At 41.1% G+C, this 17,618-nt stretch overlaps 1 protein-coding gene across 3 annotated transcripts in view; it reads left to right on the forward strand.

The window, feature by feature from the left end:
• hivep1 (HIVEP zinc finger 1) overlaps positions 1-17,618 on the forward strand; it is a 210,800-nt gene that overhangs the window by 128,511 nt on the left and 64,671 nt on the right. For all 3 annotated transcript variants that reach the window (XM_043719023.2, XM_043719026.2, XM_043719027.2), the window contains 3 exons: positions 8,036-8,166; positions 10,590-10,765; positions 13,902-14,003. In XM_043719023.2, coding sequence (XP_043574958.2) covers positions 8,036-8,166; positions 10,590-10,765; positions 13,902-14,003 — 409 coding nt within the window. The remainder of the gene's footprint in view (positions 1-8,035; positions 8,167-10,589; positions 10,766-13,901; positions 14,004-17,618) is intronic.

The following is a 17,618-nucleotide window of genomic DNA, read 5'->3' on the forward strand; positions in this document are numbered from 1 at the left end:
CGTGTCTGCGTGGGTTTCCTCCCACAGTCCAAAGATGTGCAGGTCAGGTGAATTGGCCATGCTAAATTGCCCGTAGTGTTAGGTTAGGAGTATGGGTGAGTTGCGCTTCGTCGGGTCAGTGTGGACTTGTTGGGCCGAAGGGCCTGTTTCCACACTGTAATGTAATCTAATCTAAAATAAGAGAGACACAGATAATGTATGAAAAGAGACAATTTGCTAACATAAAAACAAATCCAAAAGCTTTCCAGTGGCATATAAATAATTTTACAACACTGAGTAAACCCCTCCTGCTAATTGTAACACAGAAAAGATTTAACCCCTGCAGTAATCTGTTAAAATTCAAGAGGCCAAGAGCTATCCCAAAGGTCACTATTTAAAGTAAAAATTAACAACTTTTATTTCTTTTTAAAAGTCTAACAGAGACTAATTAACTAACAACTATTTACAACTCCTTTTCTCTAATCTATTGTTTACTTTCTCTTCTATAATACTGGTCCGATAAACCCCGCGCCGCCCCCCCGCCCCCACCCCGCCTTACCAAAAAATTCAAATTTCAAAACCAAGCAGCTGTCAAATCTTCTCTTTGTATCTTCCTCTGTCTTCTTTTCTTCTACTTAGATTTTCTGTTTCACAGGTCATTGATAGATAAAGCTACTTTTAGGGGAGCTATTCTCTGGGTGTGGACTTGTTGGGCCATATGGTCTATTTCCACACTGTAGGGATTATAATCTAGATAAGATAAAATTAATGAAGAGGCACAATTAGGAAGGCAGTCTATACTTAAAATCTGATAAATCATCAAGACCATATCGTTATATCTCCAAGAATGCTAAGGGAAATAAGACTGGAAGTTGTAGAGCTACTAACCATGAACTTTGAATCCTCCTTAGATGTAGGATGGTACCAAATTTGCTGATGTTTATATCTGTTTAATGAAGAGTGTCAGGGTAAACCCAGTCAGTTTAACCACTGTGTTGGGAAAGCTTTTAGAGCTGTACCACAGTACTTTGAAAGGATGCCCCCTGTCCATGGACACTTTAGGGTGGCATGGTGGCTCAGTGGTTAGCACAGCGCCAGGGACCTGGGTTCGATTCAGGCCTCGGGTGGCTGTCTGTGTGATGTTTGCACATTCTCCCGGTGTCTGCGTGGGTTTCCTCCGGGTGCTCCGGTTTCCTTCCACAATCCAAAGATGTGCAGGTCAGGTGAATTGGCAATGCTAAATTGTCCATAGCGTTCAGGGAAGTGTAGGTTAGGTGTATTAGTCAGGGGTAAATGTAGAGTAATAGGGAATGGGTATGGGTGGGTTACTCTTCAGAGGGTCACGGTGGACTTGTTGGGCCAAAAGGCCTGTTTCCACATTGTAGGGATCCTATAGAAATTGAATATCTCCCATCTCTGCAATGGAGCCATCTAGGCCACAAGTAATGGTTGTGGGCTTGCAGCCCAACCAGGCGTCTCTCTGAATAAATATTAGCACCCCCAGGTTTGAGTCTGGAATTCAAGAAATTAGGTCTTAGCCACAGTTTTTATCTTTTGATGGTGTTAAGTTGCAAGATGGACGAGGAAGCCGAAGCATTAAACAGCAGGAACTTTATTATCGTGGTGTCTATTCTACAGGCAGCAAGGTTAGAAAGAGCTGCTTGTCTGCCCAAAACAGCTGATGTCATCATTACATCACGTGAACAATTCAAAAGTGTACAAAATTAAACATCACACAACACCAGGTTATAGTCCAACAGGTTTATTTGGAAACACTTGCTTCCAAATTTGTACTTGCAGAATTACATTTTATTTTGCTCAAAAATTACATGAATCCATGTAAGATTCTGTAAATCCATTTTTTAGATTAGAATCAGTCTGAACATTGGGGCACAGACAATCTCACACAGGACACCTCACACCTTCAATGCATTATCTGGGCCGACATGACACCAATTGTTAAAGTTCACTTGAGAATCTTACTTTTAAAAAGTTCTTCGATTTACATATGAAAGAATTGAAACCAACATGTTCATTCTAAAAGATGAGAGACTTAACAAGCAATCCAGGTCTTTTTCAATATATAATTTCATTCACATCATGCTGTAAACTTTTGCTATAAATTCTGTATCTGATAATCTTATACTCCACAACCATCTGATGAAGGTGCAGCATTCTGAAAGCTAGTGCTTCCAAATAGGCCTGTTGGACTATAACCTGATGTTGTGTGATTTTTAACTTTGTACACCCCAGTGCAACACAGGCATCTCCAAATCATGAATTCCAAAAGCGATAGTTCACTACACAAAGAAACAGCCTCCTTTCTGTCTTCAATCAGAGGTTCCTGCGAAGTAAATATTGTGAACATTTTCAATCATATTTACAATAGTCTGTAGGTTAGACATTCCAGAGGATGTTGATTCCTATATGGCTGTTAGTGGACCTCAAGTGCCTGTTTATTTTCCTTGTTGGCTTTAACCTCTGGTGTTCTATAAATGTCATCTGTCATTGACTTTTCCTGAGATGACTAAATATTTGGAGGCTTGCACAATGTAGTAACCTTCTCCACTTTAAGGTACTGTCTCCCTCAAATGCTCCAGTTGCTAATCTGTCTTCAGGTATATCAGGCCTCTGTTTGGCAAAATTATTTGTGGATCTTCAATTAATTAATGCTGTCCCTGGCATATTCATTCTGGTTGTCTATAGTTGATCTGTGTAATTTCTCCTCCATACTACATCATCTCTCATCTGTACGGTGTAGGATACTGGTCCAGTCTGTGCTCCAGTGATGAAAAATGTGTTGCTGGAAAAGCGCACCGGTCAGGCAGCATCCAAGGAGCAGGAGAATCGACGTTTCGGGCATAAGTCCTTCTTCAGGAATGAAGCTCTCTTCCTCCCTCTACAAGAAAAAAATCTCCTGCTCCTTGGATGCTGCCTGACCTGATGCACTTTTCCAGCAATACATTTTTCAGCTCTGATCTCCAGCATCTGCAGTCCTCACTTTCTCCAGTGATGGCCTGTACCCATATCTCACCAATCTTCATCAATAATTCTTGACTTTTTTGGAAAATGCAGCAGTTGACCTTGTTCTCTCATTGCAAAACCTAATTCTGTGGTTTCCTATCAACAATGTCTTTAATCATTGGTGGTTTCAGCCATTCAAATACTGTGAGCTAATGATTCTTTACCATGAGTAATGTCTGAGAACTTTGAATCATTTAGTGGATTGTATTCTGATATTTTTACAAAAGCTGACTGTGTCTTTTGGATTGTGATTCTTGTTCTCAAGTTACATTTAAATAATGTTTCATTATTTGAACAAACCTTTGTGCTACACCATATGTAGCTGGGTATGAGGAGCTGATGGTATTTGTTGAGTTGCATCCTGCTTTAGATACTCCGTAAACTCTTGTGGTATGAACTGTCGACCATTGTCACTAACAAATTCTTCTGGATAACTAAACCTTGCAAAGATCTCCCCAAGTCCTTCAGTGGTTTTCTCTGATGACAACCATATCTTCATGATGGCAACCTCAGGTCATTTAATATGTACGACATATTATGAAAACTATTTGGTCTTCAAAAGGTCCTGTTAATATGCATTATTTGCCAATGGCCTTTCTGGCTATTCCCATGGCACTAATGTAAATAGTAAGCGAACTCTTGCACTCGCTGCACATATTCTATCTTATTCTCAATTTCTGAATTGTGCTCTAGTTATCATCTTCATTCTGAGAATGTTATAGTAACCTTTGTTTAGTTGATTTAGCACACAGTTTCTTAAATGTTGTGGAATGATGATCCTCGTTCCCCATAGGACATCCTGCTTGCACGGGTAGTTTCAGCTTCCATGTGGCTTTAGTTCTAGGATTATTCCTGTGAACCTGCCATGAATTACGATGTCTATCAATTTTAGATTAGATTAGATTACATTACAGTGTAGAAACAGGCCCTTCGGCCCAACAAGTCCACACCGACCCGCCGAAGCGCAACCCACCCATACCCCTACATTTACCCCTTACCTAACACTACGGGCAATTTAGCATGGCCAATTCACCTGACCCTGCACATCTTTTGGACTGTGGGAGGAAACCGGAGCACCCGGAGGAAACCCACGCAGACACGGGGAGAACGTGCAAACTCCACACAGTCAGTCGCCTGAGGCGGGAAATGAACCCGGGTCTCAGGCGCTGTGAGGCAGCAGTGCTAACCACTGTGCCACCGTGCCGCCCACTATGTTACGAGAATTTTGTTATGAGAAGATCATTTCTAGTGTGCTAGTGTGAGCTAATAGCAACTAGACCCGCATCTGCATAGGCTCACTGCTAGAAAAGGTATCTTTTTGTGTCCCAAAATTGTGGTCAGTGTTCTGATATCTTAGTAGCATAAGTTCCTGGCCATACCGGTATTGATGGAATCATTTTTGGCATGAGATGATTCTTAGAGTTTATTTCTCTACCTGTGCATAACTCGTTTCTGTTTTCTTTGACAATTTTGATGCAAGAGCCACTGATATTGCTTCACCATTAAGGATACCTGACAAACATCCGTTCCCACTCTGTGTGGTGATGCATGCTAGTTGCAATGATAACTTTGGGTCAAAATGGGTCAGGACTTCTGACTTTAATAAAATCTCTTTTGGCTTGTGTCAAGGCTCTTTTCATTTCCAGTTCTTGTTTTGGCATGATAAATTGTGCAATGGATTAGGAATGGTTGTAAGTTTTTGACAAATCTACCACAGCAAGCCCAAAAATTATTGTAGTTGGTTTACATTTTGAGGTGCTGGTGCCTCAGTTATGATTTACTTTTGAAGGTGACTTGTGTACTGTTGTCCTTTAGCATCACTGACATGACCTAAATATTTGATGGAATATTTAAATAATTCATATTTGTCTTTTTCTTGTTCTTAGGCCATGATTTTCAAGTCTGTGCAGTGTAGCATCTAAACTATGGTGATGCGCTTCTTTGTTTCTCCCTTGACTAAAATGTCATTGAGGTAACACTAGACTCCTTGCAATCCATTTAAAATCTAATCCATGACACTTTAGAATAATACAGGTGCAGATGTGATTCCAAATAGAATTCTGTTGTATTTAAATAGTTTGTTACAATTGTCAGGTACTTCTGTGACTCAGCATCTGAAGATAGGCTTGACTAATTTTACTGAAAAGCTGATCTCCAGATAGTCCAGCAAATAGGTTATTAACTAAATGCAAAGGATGCTGCTCAGTTTACTATACCGGATTAAAAGCAACCTTAAAATCACTGCAGATCATTCTGATCCATCTTTCTTCACTACTGGTACAATAGATGTAGCACAATTGATGTTGTAGAGGATCAAGGATTCTCATCTTAACCAGCCTTTCTAATTCTGTCTCGATCTTTGGTCTGATTACATAGGGCACTGATTTAGCCTTGCAATGTTTTGCTTGATTCTCATTCTTGCTTTTCAGTTTGGCAGAGATCTTTTCATGCTTCCCTGATCCCCACTGAAAATAATGGCATGTTCCTTTAGAATTTCTGATCAGTCTCAGAATCTGATATGCTGAGTTTGATTTTCTCCAGCCATGTTCTTCCCAATAAAGCTGGAAAATTTTCTTTGATAACCTGTGGGGACAAATCTTCTTACTGACCATATAACTGTACAATCACATTGATACAAACCCTAAAGACTCAACTTTGCCTGTGAATGTTCTTAGTACAATTTTTGAGGGTTGCAGCGCAGTGTGATTCTGCTACTTCTGATACTTTCAGGTATCAATGAAGCTGCCACTCTGCTGTCGATTTCCATTCTCAGCAGTTTTCCATTCAGGTAGAGAGTGACCAGCATCACTTAGTATCACCAGAAATGGTCTAATAACAGCTCCTCTTTGGAATTGAGTCTAGGGTTTTCTTTGTGCCCTTTTTGTACCTAGTAGATTTTTTTCCAAATATTCGGTTTCTGTACTTTGCTTTATATTGTTCATGTTTCTTCCTCAAACACAGCCATTTATATGCCCTTTTTGGCACAGTTTCTGTGTACAGCTTCCTATACCATCAATTTGCTGCTGCATAGCCTGTTTTTCCACACCAATGACAATTTTGAGTTTGCGTTTGAGCTTGTCTGTCAGTGGTCATTTTGTGTATTCTGAGGCTGAAATTAGCTGCTGCGTTTCCTTGGCTGCTAGTTCTATAAAAACTGCTTTTTCCAGTACATTATCTATGTCGAGGTTATTTTCCTTTTTAGTAATCTACTATGGATTGCTTCAATCTTGTGTTCCTAATATGAAAGTTAGCTTTCAGCTACTATTTTCATTTTGCTCGCCCTATAAAATTCCAGGCAAGTATCATGCTATGCTGAGTTAAAGCTCAGTACAATGTGGTGCTGCAAAAAAGGCATATTTCTCCTATCTTAATTTCTTACCTAGTTTTACTTCTATTGCAGTTTTTCCTCAATAGCATTTCCTTAAGAGAAGTGTAAAATTGGAATTTACTTTTGGCTTTGTTCTTTAGAGGTTTACAATAAAGTATTGAAGATGTATTAAACTACTTATCTTTATAAAATTGGTGGCAATTAAATGTTTAGCTCGAGGCTTGTCACCATTCCCGTAAGCAGAATAAATGAACTAAAACCCTGAGAGAGAATATCTAACTGCATGGCTTTATGTAAAGCCTGTTATCTAGAACTGCTTGTATTCACTAACGTATTATTAAGTTATCAGTAGTTGACAATGAAACTTTTCTCATCAGGTGTCACCATCATCTGGCAACTGATCTAACCTTGTAGGTGAAATGTGGAGGAACTTAGTCATAGAGTTTTACAGCGCAGTGAAAGGCCCTTTTGGACCATTGTGTCCATGCAAGTCATCAAACCTCCATCTATTCTAATCCTATTTTCCAGCATTTGCTGGTAATGCTACTGTGTTACGAGCGTTCATATAAATATTTCTTTGTTTTCATGCTTTTTGCCTTTACCACCCTATTAGACAATGAATTCCCCCACCTTACCTCAGTTCCAACCTTCCAGCTCAGCACTGTCCTCATGATCTGTCCTACCTGCCAAACTCCCTGCCCACCTATCTGCTCCACCCTCCCCTCTGACCTATCACCTCCATCCCCACCCCCATTCACCTATTGTACTCTTTGCTACCTTCTCCCCAGCCCCAACCCCCCCTCATTTATCTCTCCACCCTGGAGGCTTCCTGCTTGTATCCCTGATGAAGGGTTTTGCCCAAAACGTCGATTTTCCTGCTCCTCGGATGCTGCCTGACCTGTGCTTTTCCAGCACCACTCTGATCTAAACTCTGGTTTCCAGTATCTGCAGTCCGCACTTTTGCCTAATGAATTCCAGATACCCATGAGCCTCTGGATGGAAAAAGATTACCCTCAAATTCCCTGTAAACCTCCTGCTCCGTACGTTAAAACTGTGCTCCCTGGTTATTGACTGCTGTACTGAGGAAATATTTTGTCCTATTTACCTGGTCTAAACCCCTCAGAATGTTGTACACTTCATTCGATTCCTCCCTCAGCTTTCCTTGCTCCAGGGAAAATAACCCCAGATTATCTGGACTGTTCAGAGCTGAATCACTCCAGCCCATGCAACATACTGGTTCAATCTCTCATGCACTGAGTGCAATCACATCCTTTCTATAGTATGGCAACCAGAACTGCACACAGTACTTAAGCTGTGGCCTAACTAATGTTATACATAGAGCCATCATGAGCTCCTTGCTCTTGTATTCAGTGTCCCAACTAACAAAGGCAGGAGTCTATCTTATCCATTTACCTACCTCCTGACGCCTTCAAGGATCTATGGGCATGCACGCCAAGGTGCCTCTGATCATCTGTACTTCCTAAAATTCTACTATTCAATGTGTGCTCCCTTGCCTTGTTAATCAACTCAACATGCATCACCTCACACTCTTCAGGGTTAAGTTCCATTTGCCATGAGCTAATATAAAAATCAACCGTAATTTGGTAATTATTCAATTTAAAACTCATATTATTGTTTTTATCTAGAGCATGCACTTACCTTCTGGAGCTATTATTACATAAACTATTTGTGTGTTTTGGATAGGCATTGAGCAATCAAACAGCTGCAATCAGTGAACCTAAGAGTAAGGACGAGTGTGAAAATCAAGAAGTTAGTGATCCCGATAAAGAGCATGCTGCAATTGAACCAAGGCGAATCAGGATCTTCGATGGGGGGCAAGTTTATACTTAAAACCTTTTTCTTTAAACCAATTTTTTTAAAAAGGATTTGTAGAATGGTAAAGTAACTTGCATTTACTTTTCAATTCATTCATGGGATGTGGGCTTCACTAGTTAAACCTACATTGTCCATTCCTAGTTGTCCTTGAGAAGATGGAGGTAAGCTGCCTTCTTGAACTGCTGCAGTCCACTTGGTGTAGGCATACCCACAATTCTGTTAAGGAGGGAATTCCAAGAAATTGATGCAGTAACACTGAAGGAACAGTGGTACATTTCCAAGTCAGGATGTTGATTGGCTGAGGGAGCAATTTGCAGGTGACAGTTTTCCCATGTATCCTTCTGGATGGCAGTGGTCACAAGACTGAAAGGTGCTGTCTAAAAAGCCTTGGTGAATTTCTATAGTGCATCACAAAGATAGTACACATTGCTGCTACTGATTGTCAATGATGCAAGGAATGGGCATTTGTAGATATAGTGCCCCTCAAGTGGGCTGCTTTTTCCTGATTGTTATCAAGCTTGTTGAGTATCGTTGGAGTTCATTCAACTAGGCAAGTGGGGGAGTATTCTTTCATATACTAAGATGTGCTTTATAGATGATGGTCAGGCTGTGGGGTTCTTTCTTAATTGTACTTGAGAGTACTGTTAAACAAAGACTCACTTTACCAAAGTTTTTTGTCTTGCATTCTTTAGGACAATTCACAAGAAGGGCAATTTAAAGGGAAAACCAATATTTCTACTATATGAGAGGAGAATACTGAAAATGTCAGCTTGTAGACCCTGATTAGGACAGGCATTGCCACGGAAAATAGACCAGTGTTTGGTGCCAGGCTTTATTTAAAGTTTAAACCAGGTAGGTTGACTCTGACTGGTCAAATCATTGCCCTGAGAAATGAACTGGCAAATGACTGTCACCTATTTTCAGTTAAAGTTGGTGAGCTGATTTATCTTCAATGGCAATGCCTCCACCAATCAGAGGCTGCTTGCTAATCAATTAGCATTCTCCGCTCATCTTAGTTCAAATTGTTAGTTTTCCCCTTAAATTGGCATTCTTCTGAATTGCCCTGAAAAGTGGAATATGAAAAGCTTCAACTCAACTGTTGTTTTCTGCAGTGCTCAAATTGTGTAGTACTAAGTGGCTGTTTTTAGCTATCATCTAAATTGAGCATATGATGAAAGCATGAGGATTCTTCTAGGATTTGCTTATTTGTCTGTGAATTTCCTTTTAGTTGATAGCACTCTGCTGCCATAACTGTGTTACAGAATTTTGCTTATGTGTTTCACCTGATCTGTCATTGTTAGCAAAATGTTAGAACTGAGATTCAGAATCAGAAAATATGGGAAGCAACTAGAGTGCAATGAGATAAAATTAGTGAAAAAAGAGGCATGTTGTTGAAACTTTTAGCCTTGCATTCATTAGAATAATCACACAAATGTCAAATTTCAAACAATTGCAACAATTTCTACAACAGGAAAAAAGGGTGCAGATTGATTCACCAATGTGCTACCATGGGTAAAGCAGCAGAGAATCATAGGCTCCCAGGTAATTCAAGAAAATCTTGAACCATAGTGCTTCTGCTTAACAACAACTCATCGAGGCTTCTTTGGTAGTATCTTTTAAACCTGTGACCCAATCCATTTGAAAGGACAAAGGCAACAAATGAGTGCAGACACCATCGCCAGTAAGTTCCCCTTCAGGCCACACTGTCCTGACCTGGAACTGTATTGACATTCCTTCGTTCTCATTGGCTGAAAATCCTGACACTGACTTCCTAACAGCATTGATGGTATTTTTATACTCCAACGGGTCCATCAGTTCAAGAATACACCACCACCGCCTTCTGCATTTAAGGACAGACAAGATATGCTGCCCGAGCCAATGATACCCAAATCCCATGAATGAATAAAAAAATGTAACAATGTATGTTGTTTTAAACAAACATAAATGAGCCATGTTATGAGTTCAACTCATCATCTTAAATTGTTTTTAGTACACGCAGGATTGTTCAGCAAGTGCAGCTCAATCATGGAGTCACATCTAATAGTTGAAGGGCATCGGCCAGTCACAGGAAAGGAGAGATTGATGTTTGATGCAACCAGCTTCGAAAATATGAGGAATGGAGGCTCACTTAAATTTTGTGTTACTAATTAGCTTCTTCAGAGTGGGTGATTTAGACACCCTATAGCTGGGATATTTAAACTAAAACTTCTCATGTTTTTGGTGGATTATGATGTGTTTTCATGCTTTTTACTAATTCCTGCTGAGGGTGGGGGATAAATTTACCCTCAAGTTTATTTGTGAATGTGATGTATTCATTCCATTTCAGTCTTCATCTCCACTGGTATGCATACAAATATTTTGGAAACTTGAAAGACAAAAGTAGTGGCAAATTATAATCCAATTGTATTCTTTATTTTTAAAGATATAAATCAAACGAAGAATATGTGTATGTTCGGGGCAGAGGAAGGGGAAAGTACATTTGTGAGGAATGTGGAATACGTTGCAAGAAGCCAAGTATGCTGAGAAAGCACATTCGTACCCATACTGACCTCCGACCTTATCACTGCAATTATTGCAACTTCTCCTTCAAAACAAAAGGTAAATTGATGATGCTGTATACAGTGGCTTTAGATGCTTACTTTGTCTCCTAAATCATCTCTGTTTATAATAATACTTCAAATCTATTTGCATGCTTTATGCAACATCCTTTCTACAGATGGCTGAAATTGTTGGGGGGGTGGGGGGGGGGGGGCCTTCTCTTAGTGTCATTAAGTCACAGCTCCAAAGATAGAGAATACAAAATATCCAATATGTGTAAATGTCCTGATATTTTCTTCTCTCTATTTCTTTTTCATTCCTCAATCCACAACATTTAATTTTAAGAGTAAGACAAAATATTTTAAGATTTGAGAATGGACTCTTGGATTAGAAAGTCTACAGGGAGAAAGTGAGGTCTGCAGATGCTGGAGATCAAAGTTGAAACTTTATTGCTGGAACAGCACAGCAGGTCAGGCAGCATCCAGGGAACAGGAGATTCGACGTTTCGGGCACAGGCCCTTCTTCAGGAATGAGCAGAGAGTGTTCAGCAGGAGAAGATAAAAGGTAGGGAGGAGGGACTTGGAGGAGGGGAGTTGGAAATGTGATAGGTGGAAAGAGGTCAAGGTGAGGGTGATAGGTCGGAGTAGGATGGAGGCGGAGAGGTCAAGAAGAAGACTGCAGGTCAGGAAGGCGGTGCCGGGCTGGAGGGATCCGGCTGAGACAAGGTGGGGGGAGGGGGGATGAAGAAACTGGTGAAGTCCAAGTTCATCCCCTGCGGTTGGAGGGTTCCCAGTCGGAAGATAAATCTGGAGTCCATGGGGGATCAGTCGGTTCCGTAGGCAGGTGCTGAGAAAGGAGATATGGCTGTGGTAACGAGTCTGCTTCAGAATGTGGCTGAAGAGCTTCTGTGCAGAGGAGATGACCTGGGGTGTGCAGTGAGAGAGGGACTCACTGAAATCTTTGTAGAGAGAGGCAGAGAGCTTCTTCAAGGAAGGCATCCTTGTAAGAGGATTCGCAGTAGGTTGAAATCTTCGAGGAGAAAGTGAGGTCTGCAGATGCTGGAGATCAAAGTTGAAACTTTATTGCTGGAACAGCACAGCAGGTCAGGCAGCATCCAGGGAACAGGAGATTCGACGTTTCGGGCACAGGCCCTTCTTCAGGAATGAGCAGAGAGTGTTCAGCAGGAGAAGATAAAAGGTAGGGAGGAGGGACTTGGAGGAGGGGAGTTGGAAATGTGATAGGTGGAAAGAAGTCAAGGTGAGGGTGATAGGTCAGAGTAGGATGGAGGCGGAGAGGTCAAGAAGAAGACTGCAGGTCAGGAAGGCGGTGCCGGGCTGGAGGGATCCGGCTGAGACAAGGTGGGGGGAGGGGGGATGAAGAAACTGGTGAAGTCCAAGTTCATCCCCTGCGGTTGGAGGGTTCCCAGTCGGAAGATAAATCTGGAGTCCATGGGGGATCAGTCGGTTCCGTAGGCAGGTGCTGAGAAAGGAGATATGGCTGTGGCAACGAGTCTGCTTCAGAATGTGGCTGAAGAGCTTCTGTGCAGAGGAGATGACCTGGGGTGTGCAGTGAGAGAGGGACTAGAAAGTCTACAACCTATCGACAAACGCATCGAGTTAGACCCCATCTACCACCCCCTGAGAAGAAGAACAGGAAATGACATCCCCACAGGAAGTGATACCACCAACCCAAAGAAACCCAAACATATAAATAGAAAGCAGGAATCATGAACAGTGGTTCGCCTGGAGGCCCATTGAAAATGTTACCTAGTAGAGTGACAAAACGTCTGGAAATGAACCTTCCAGCTCAGTGAGCAAACCTACATCCAGAACCTCAACCTGAGCTACAAGTCTTCTCAAAAAATGTCTGCAACCTGCATTTAATTTGTGGGGATGTTAGCAAGGCTACATTTGTTGCCTAAAACCCGTTCTCATGCTGCTCCCAAAATGGCAATTGATTATATATACACCATAAAACCCTAGTTTTTGCATAAAAAGGAATCTGCCAAATAGGTATGCCTCAGTTATTCAACAACAGGCCTCTTTCAGGATTGTGTTAGCTAAATAGGGAGAGGGAATGGAACAGTAATTTCTATATCTGCTACTTTGGGGTCACTACCACCTTGTTTACATCCAGTGAAGCAATTTAAAATGATTATGGCCCCCTTCCATGTTATTTTTCAAATAGTCTAATGCGATGTCTTGTGGCCTGTTGACATGGCAGAAAGAGCTTCAGTTTAACATTCGCAACTAAAAGAACAACAGCTTCAATAATTCAGCACTTCCTCAGCATTACAGAAAGGTCACGCTAGACTTTGTGCGAAAGACCTAGATTAGATTTTAACTCACTAGCTTTCTGCTCAGGCAAGACTGAACTAAGAATGATGCCTTTTTAATTGTTTTTTTTCCCAGTTCACTCTTCACTTCAGGGTACCGCTTCCTTGTTTTCCTCCTCCACCTCCCAATCCCACATCAGAATGGCCTTTCTATACATGTTACCATGAACAATGAATGTTGACAACTGTTGACCTGTTTTGCATTTTTCAGCTGACCAGCAATGATTGAACTCAAGCATGAATTTATCAGAACTGGTTATTGCTACTTGTTTGTTTTACCCTCTTACCAAAGATTACTTGTGTGGAAGTGCAGTTATTGAAGGAAAACGTTGCCCCCAAAAAAAGTGTTAGAGCAATGTGAAGCTATATTCCAAAGCCAGAATTATACGGAACCTGGCTACCACCACTTTATAGAATGAAAATTTATTGCAATTTTATGTTCTAAACCATTTCACACAGGATCTAAAGCTGATGGCTTTGCTTACCTTCCTCCTCTTCGATATTTTTAAAATCAAGGTTTGGTGGCCCATTTGCTGACTGGGCTTGGCTTGTAATCTCATTGGAGGCCGGCACTGAATATGGTCCCTGACCTTGATTTTGTAACAAAAGTGAAACTGATGATTTATCTAGTAAGGATGTTCCTTTTTGATGATTCCAATAGTGCTCATGTCGGGCTTTTCATTCTTGGTTTCATACTGGTCTTTGCTGTTGAATTATTGATTAAATGGACATTGAAATGAAGTAGCTCAGTTTACATAATTGCTTGAATGAATCACTAAGAGATTTAGCTTCATTGAGCTAATGAAGTCAATATGGATTCCCATAAAAGCTACTCTAATGGTATTTTGTTTGTTTTCAAAGGAAACTTGACCAAGCACATGAAGTCTAAAGCTCATAGCAAGAAATGTATGGAAATGGGAGTGGCAGTTGCTCCATTTGAGGATCAAGATACTGATGAGACAGGTATGAACGTATTATAACGAGGGCAGATTTTAATGCTGCCTGCCCAGTGGAATCCAGGTGAATGGGCGTTAAAGTAACTGCAGTGATTTACACACACTCAGAAGTCACTGCTTTTTGCATCATATTTTTGTTTTGCTCTTTTCAGGTGAGTGATGCACCAGCCATTGGACTCTGGCGTCATTTCTTAAGTATGCAAATCCTTCTCTGATTAGGCCATTAGCATCCAACTACAATTTAAACTTGAGGCTACTCAGGGAAGCTATTGTGGCTTCCTTGTCATTGCAACCTGGGGTAGGCAGATTTGTGACAGGAAAATGAGCCAAAAAGTAAATAATTTATTGTTTGGTTTGATAGGTTGAGTGAGGGACAAGATTCTGGATCAGTGGTGCTGGAAGAGCACAGCAATTCAGGCAGCATCCGAGGACCAGCATCTGCAGTCATTGTTTTTACCTCAAGGGACAAGATTGACAAGTTAACATTCCGGGATTTAAATGTTTCAGGCAAGATAGGGAGGGATATAAAAGAAGTAGAGGAGTTACGTTACTAATAAGAGAGAATGTCACAATTGTACTCGGAGAGGTCACCTTGGAGGACTCATCCAGTGAGGCCATTTGGATAGAGCTCAGGAATCGGAAGGGTGCAGTCACTTTGGGATGTACCGCAGGACTTCCAATAGCCAAAGGTTGATTGAGGAACAATTATGTCCATAGATTATGGAAAAACGTAAAAACAACATGGTTGTTGTCGTGCTTGATTTTAACTTTACCAGTATTGATGAGGACTCCCTTAGGTTCATGAGTTTGGATAGAGATGTTGTGGTTACATTACCGCAAGTTATCTTTAACTCAGCTACTTATTAAGAAATCTCATGAACAATCAAGTGCTGAAACAATGATTTAAACTTTATTACACTTAGCAACCAGTATAAGACCCACCACCCCCCAAAAAAAAGCAGGTTAAGCCTCACAACTCATCTTGATGAGTTGTTGAATTTAACTATGATTCCAAGCAACAGTATCTGTCTGGAAGTGTCTAGGGTTTGATCCTTGTGTATTGTTACTCATTGAAGTCTTGCCAATGAAGGGTCCTGGTGCTGGATTCTTATACAGATTTTTCATCCTTCTGGTCTATGATTCTTTAGATTCTTTTATCCAAATTATTGTCATGTCTGAAACATCTGTAGCTTGCATTCTTATCTGTTCCTTGTTACCTTTCTCATTGATTGTTTGAAAAGACAGCTTTCCTGCAGTTAACTCCTTAAATTCTTCTGGGCCATCAATTATCCTTGTGGCATGTGTAATCAATTATCAAGCAGCTGTCAGATCAGTTTTGTTCTCGTAGCCTTCAGTCTATTTCCCAGTCATGGCTAATTGTTTTCAATTTCTGTATAAGTTTGTCCTTGTCCCTTAATAGTTTACTCCAGACAGATTTATTGCTGTTTCTTTCCACGTGTAACAGTTTATCTGCATTGATTCTTTCAATCCATGAACAGTTATTTAAAGGTCTGAAGTCTATAGTGTCACGGGAGAATTTGATCGATGTGTCCAGAATGACTTTTTTTGAAATAGTATGACACTAGTCCAACTAGGGAAGCATCCACACAAGACTTGGTATTGGCCAGATGATTGAGTGGGGAGCATTTTGGGATCAGGGATCATAATTCTATAAGGTTTTTACATTATTTTTAATGGTGATAAGAGTAGTTATAGAGTCACAGAGTTAGAGATGTACAAATGGAACAGACCCTTCAGTCCAACTTGTCCATGTCGACCAGATATCCTAAATAAATCAAGTCCCATTTGCCAGCATTTGGCCATATCCCTCTAAACCCTTCCTATTCATATACCCATCCAGGTGCCTTTTAAATGTTGCAATCGTATCAGCCTTTACCACTTCCTCTGGCAGTTCATTCTATACATGCACTACACTCTGCATGAAAAAGTTGCCCCAAAGTTCCCTTTTAAATCTTTCCCTTCTCACCTTAAAACAGTGAACTACCCCACCCCAGGGAAAAGATGTTTTCTATTTACGCTATCCATATCCCTCATGATTTTATAAACCTCTATAAGGTCACCCCTCAGCCTCCGACGCTCCAGGGAAAGTAGCCCAAGTCTATTCAGCCTCTCCCTCAAACCCTCCAATCCTGGTAACATCCTTGTAAATCTTTTCACAACATCATTCCTATAGCAGGGAGACCAGAATTGCATGCAGTGTTTCAATAATGGTCTAACCAATGTCCTGTACAGCCACAACATGACGCCCTAACTACTATACTCAATGCTCTGACCAATAAAGGCAAGCATACTAAACACCTTCTTCACTGGTTTGATTCCAGCCTTAGGCAACTACCTGTGTGGGGTTTGCATGTTCTCCCTGCGTCTATTTGGGTTTCTGCCAAGTGCTCCAGTTTCCTTCCACAATCCAAAGTTGTACAGGTTAGCTGGATTGGCCATGCGAAAAAATGCCCATAATGTTCAGGGATGTGTAACTTAGGTGCATCATTCAGGGGTAAATATAAGCTAGGGGAATGGGTCTGGGTGGGTTACTCTTCGGAGGGTTGGTATCGACTTGTGGGGCCGAAGGGCCTGTTTCCACACTGTAGGGATTCTATGATTCTATCCTGTCTATCTACAACTCCACTTTCAAGGAGCTATGAACCTACACTCTAAGGTCTCTTTGTTCAACAATACTCCCAGGAACATAGCATTAAGTGTATAAGTCCTGGCCTGATTTGCCTTTCCAAAGTGTAGCTAAACTAAACTTACTATATCTCCTATGTTCACATCCAAATCATTTACATATGTGACGAAAAGCAGTGGATCCAGCAGTGATCCTTGTGGCACACTGCTGATCACAAGCCTCCAGTCATAAGTCCTGAAGAAGGGTTACACCCAAAATGTCGACTTTTCCACCTGCTAATGCTGCCAGGCTTGCTGTGTTCTTCCAGACCCTGCCTGTCTATTCCAGTCATAAAAGCAACCTTCTACTACCACCCTCTGTCTGCCAACTTCAAGCCAGTTCTGTATCCAAATGGGTAGTTCTCCCTGTATTCCATGTGCCCTCATCAATCCTCTTTGTTACTTCGAAAAACTCAATTAAGTTCATGAGACATCATTTTCCATGCACAAATCTATATCTATAATCAGGCCTTGCCTTTCCAAATACATGCAAATTCTGGCCCTCGGATTCCCTCCAACTTATCCACCACCGATGTCAGGCTCACCGGTCTATAGTTCCCTGGCTTGTCCTTACCACTTTTATTAAATAGTAGTATCACGTTAGCCAACCTCCAGTCTTCTGGCACCTCACCTGTGGCTATTGATGGTACAAATATCTCATCAAGGGGCCCAGTAATCATTTCCCTAGCTTCCCACAGGTCCCAGGAATTTATCCACCTTTATACGTTTTAAGCCATCCAGCACCACCACCTCTGTAAATTGACATTTTTCAAGATGTTGCTATTTATTTTCCCACAATTTCTATCTTCTATGTCCTTTCCCGCAGTAAACACTGATGCAAAATACTTGTTTAGTATCTCCCCCATCTCCTGCGGTCCCACACATAGCTGGCCGTGATAATCTTCAAGGGGCCGTATTCTCTCTCAAGTTTCCCTTT

The sequence above is a fragment of the Chiloscyllium plagiosum genome, unplaced genomic scaffold (genome assembly GCF_037043375.1).
Source record: "Chiloscyllium plagiosum isolate Xiang-an unplaced genomic scaffold, Cpla_swu_hap1 HiC_scaffold_34, whole genome shotgun sequence".
Lineage (NCBI taxonomy): Eukaryota > Metazoa > Chordata > Chondrichthyes > Orectolobiformes > Hemiscylliidae > Chiloscyllium > Chiloscyllium plagiosum.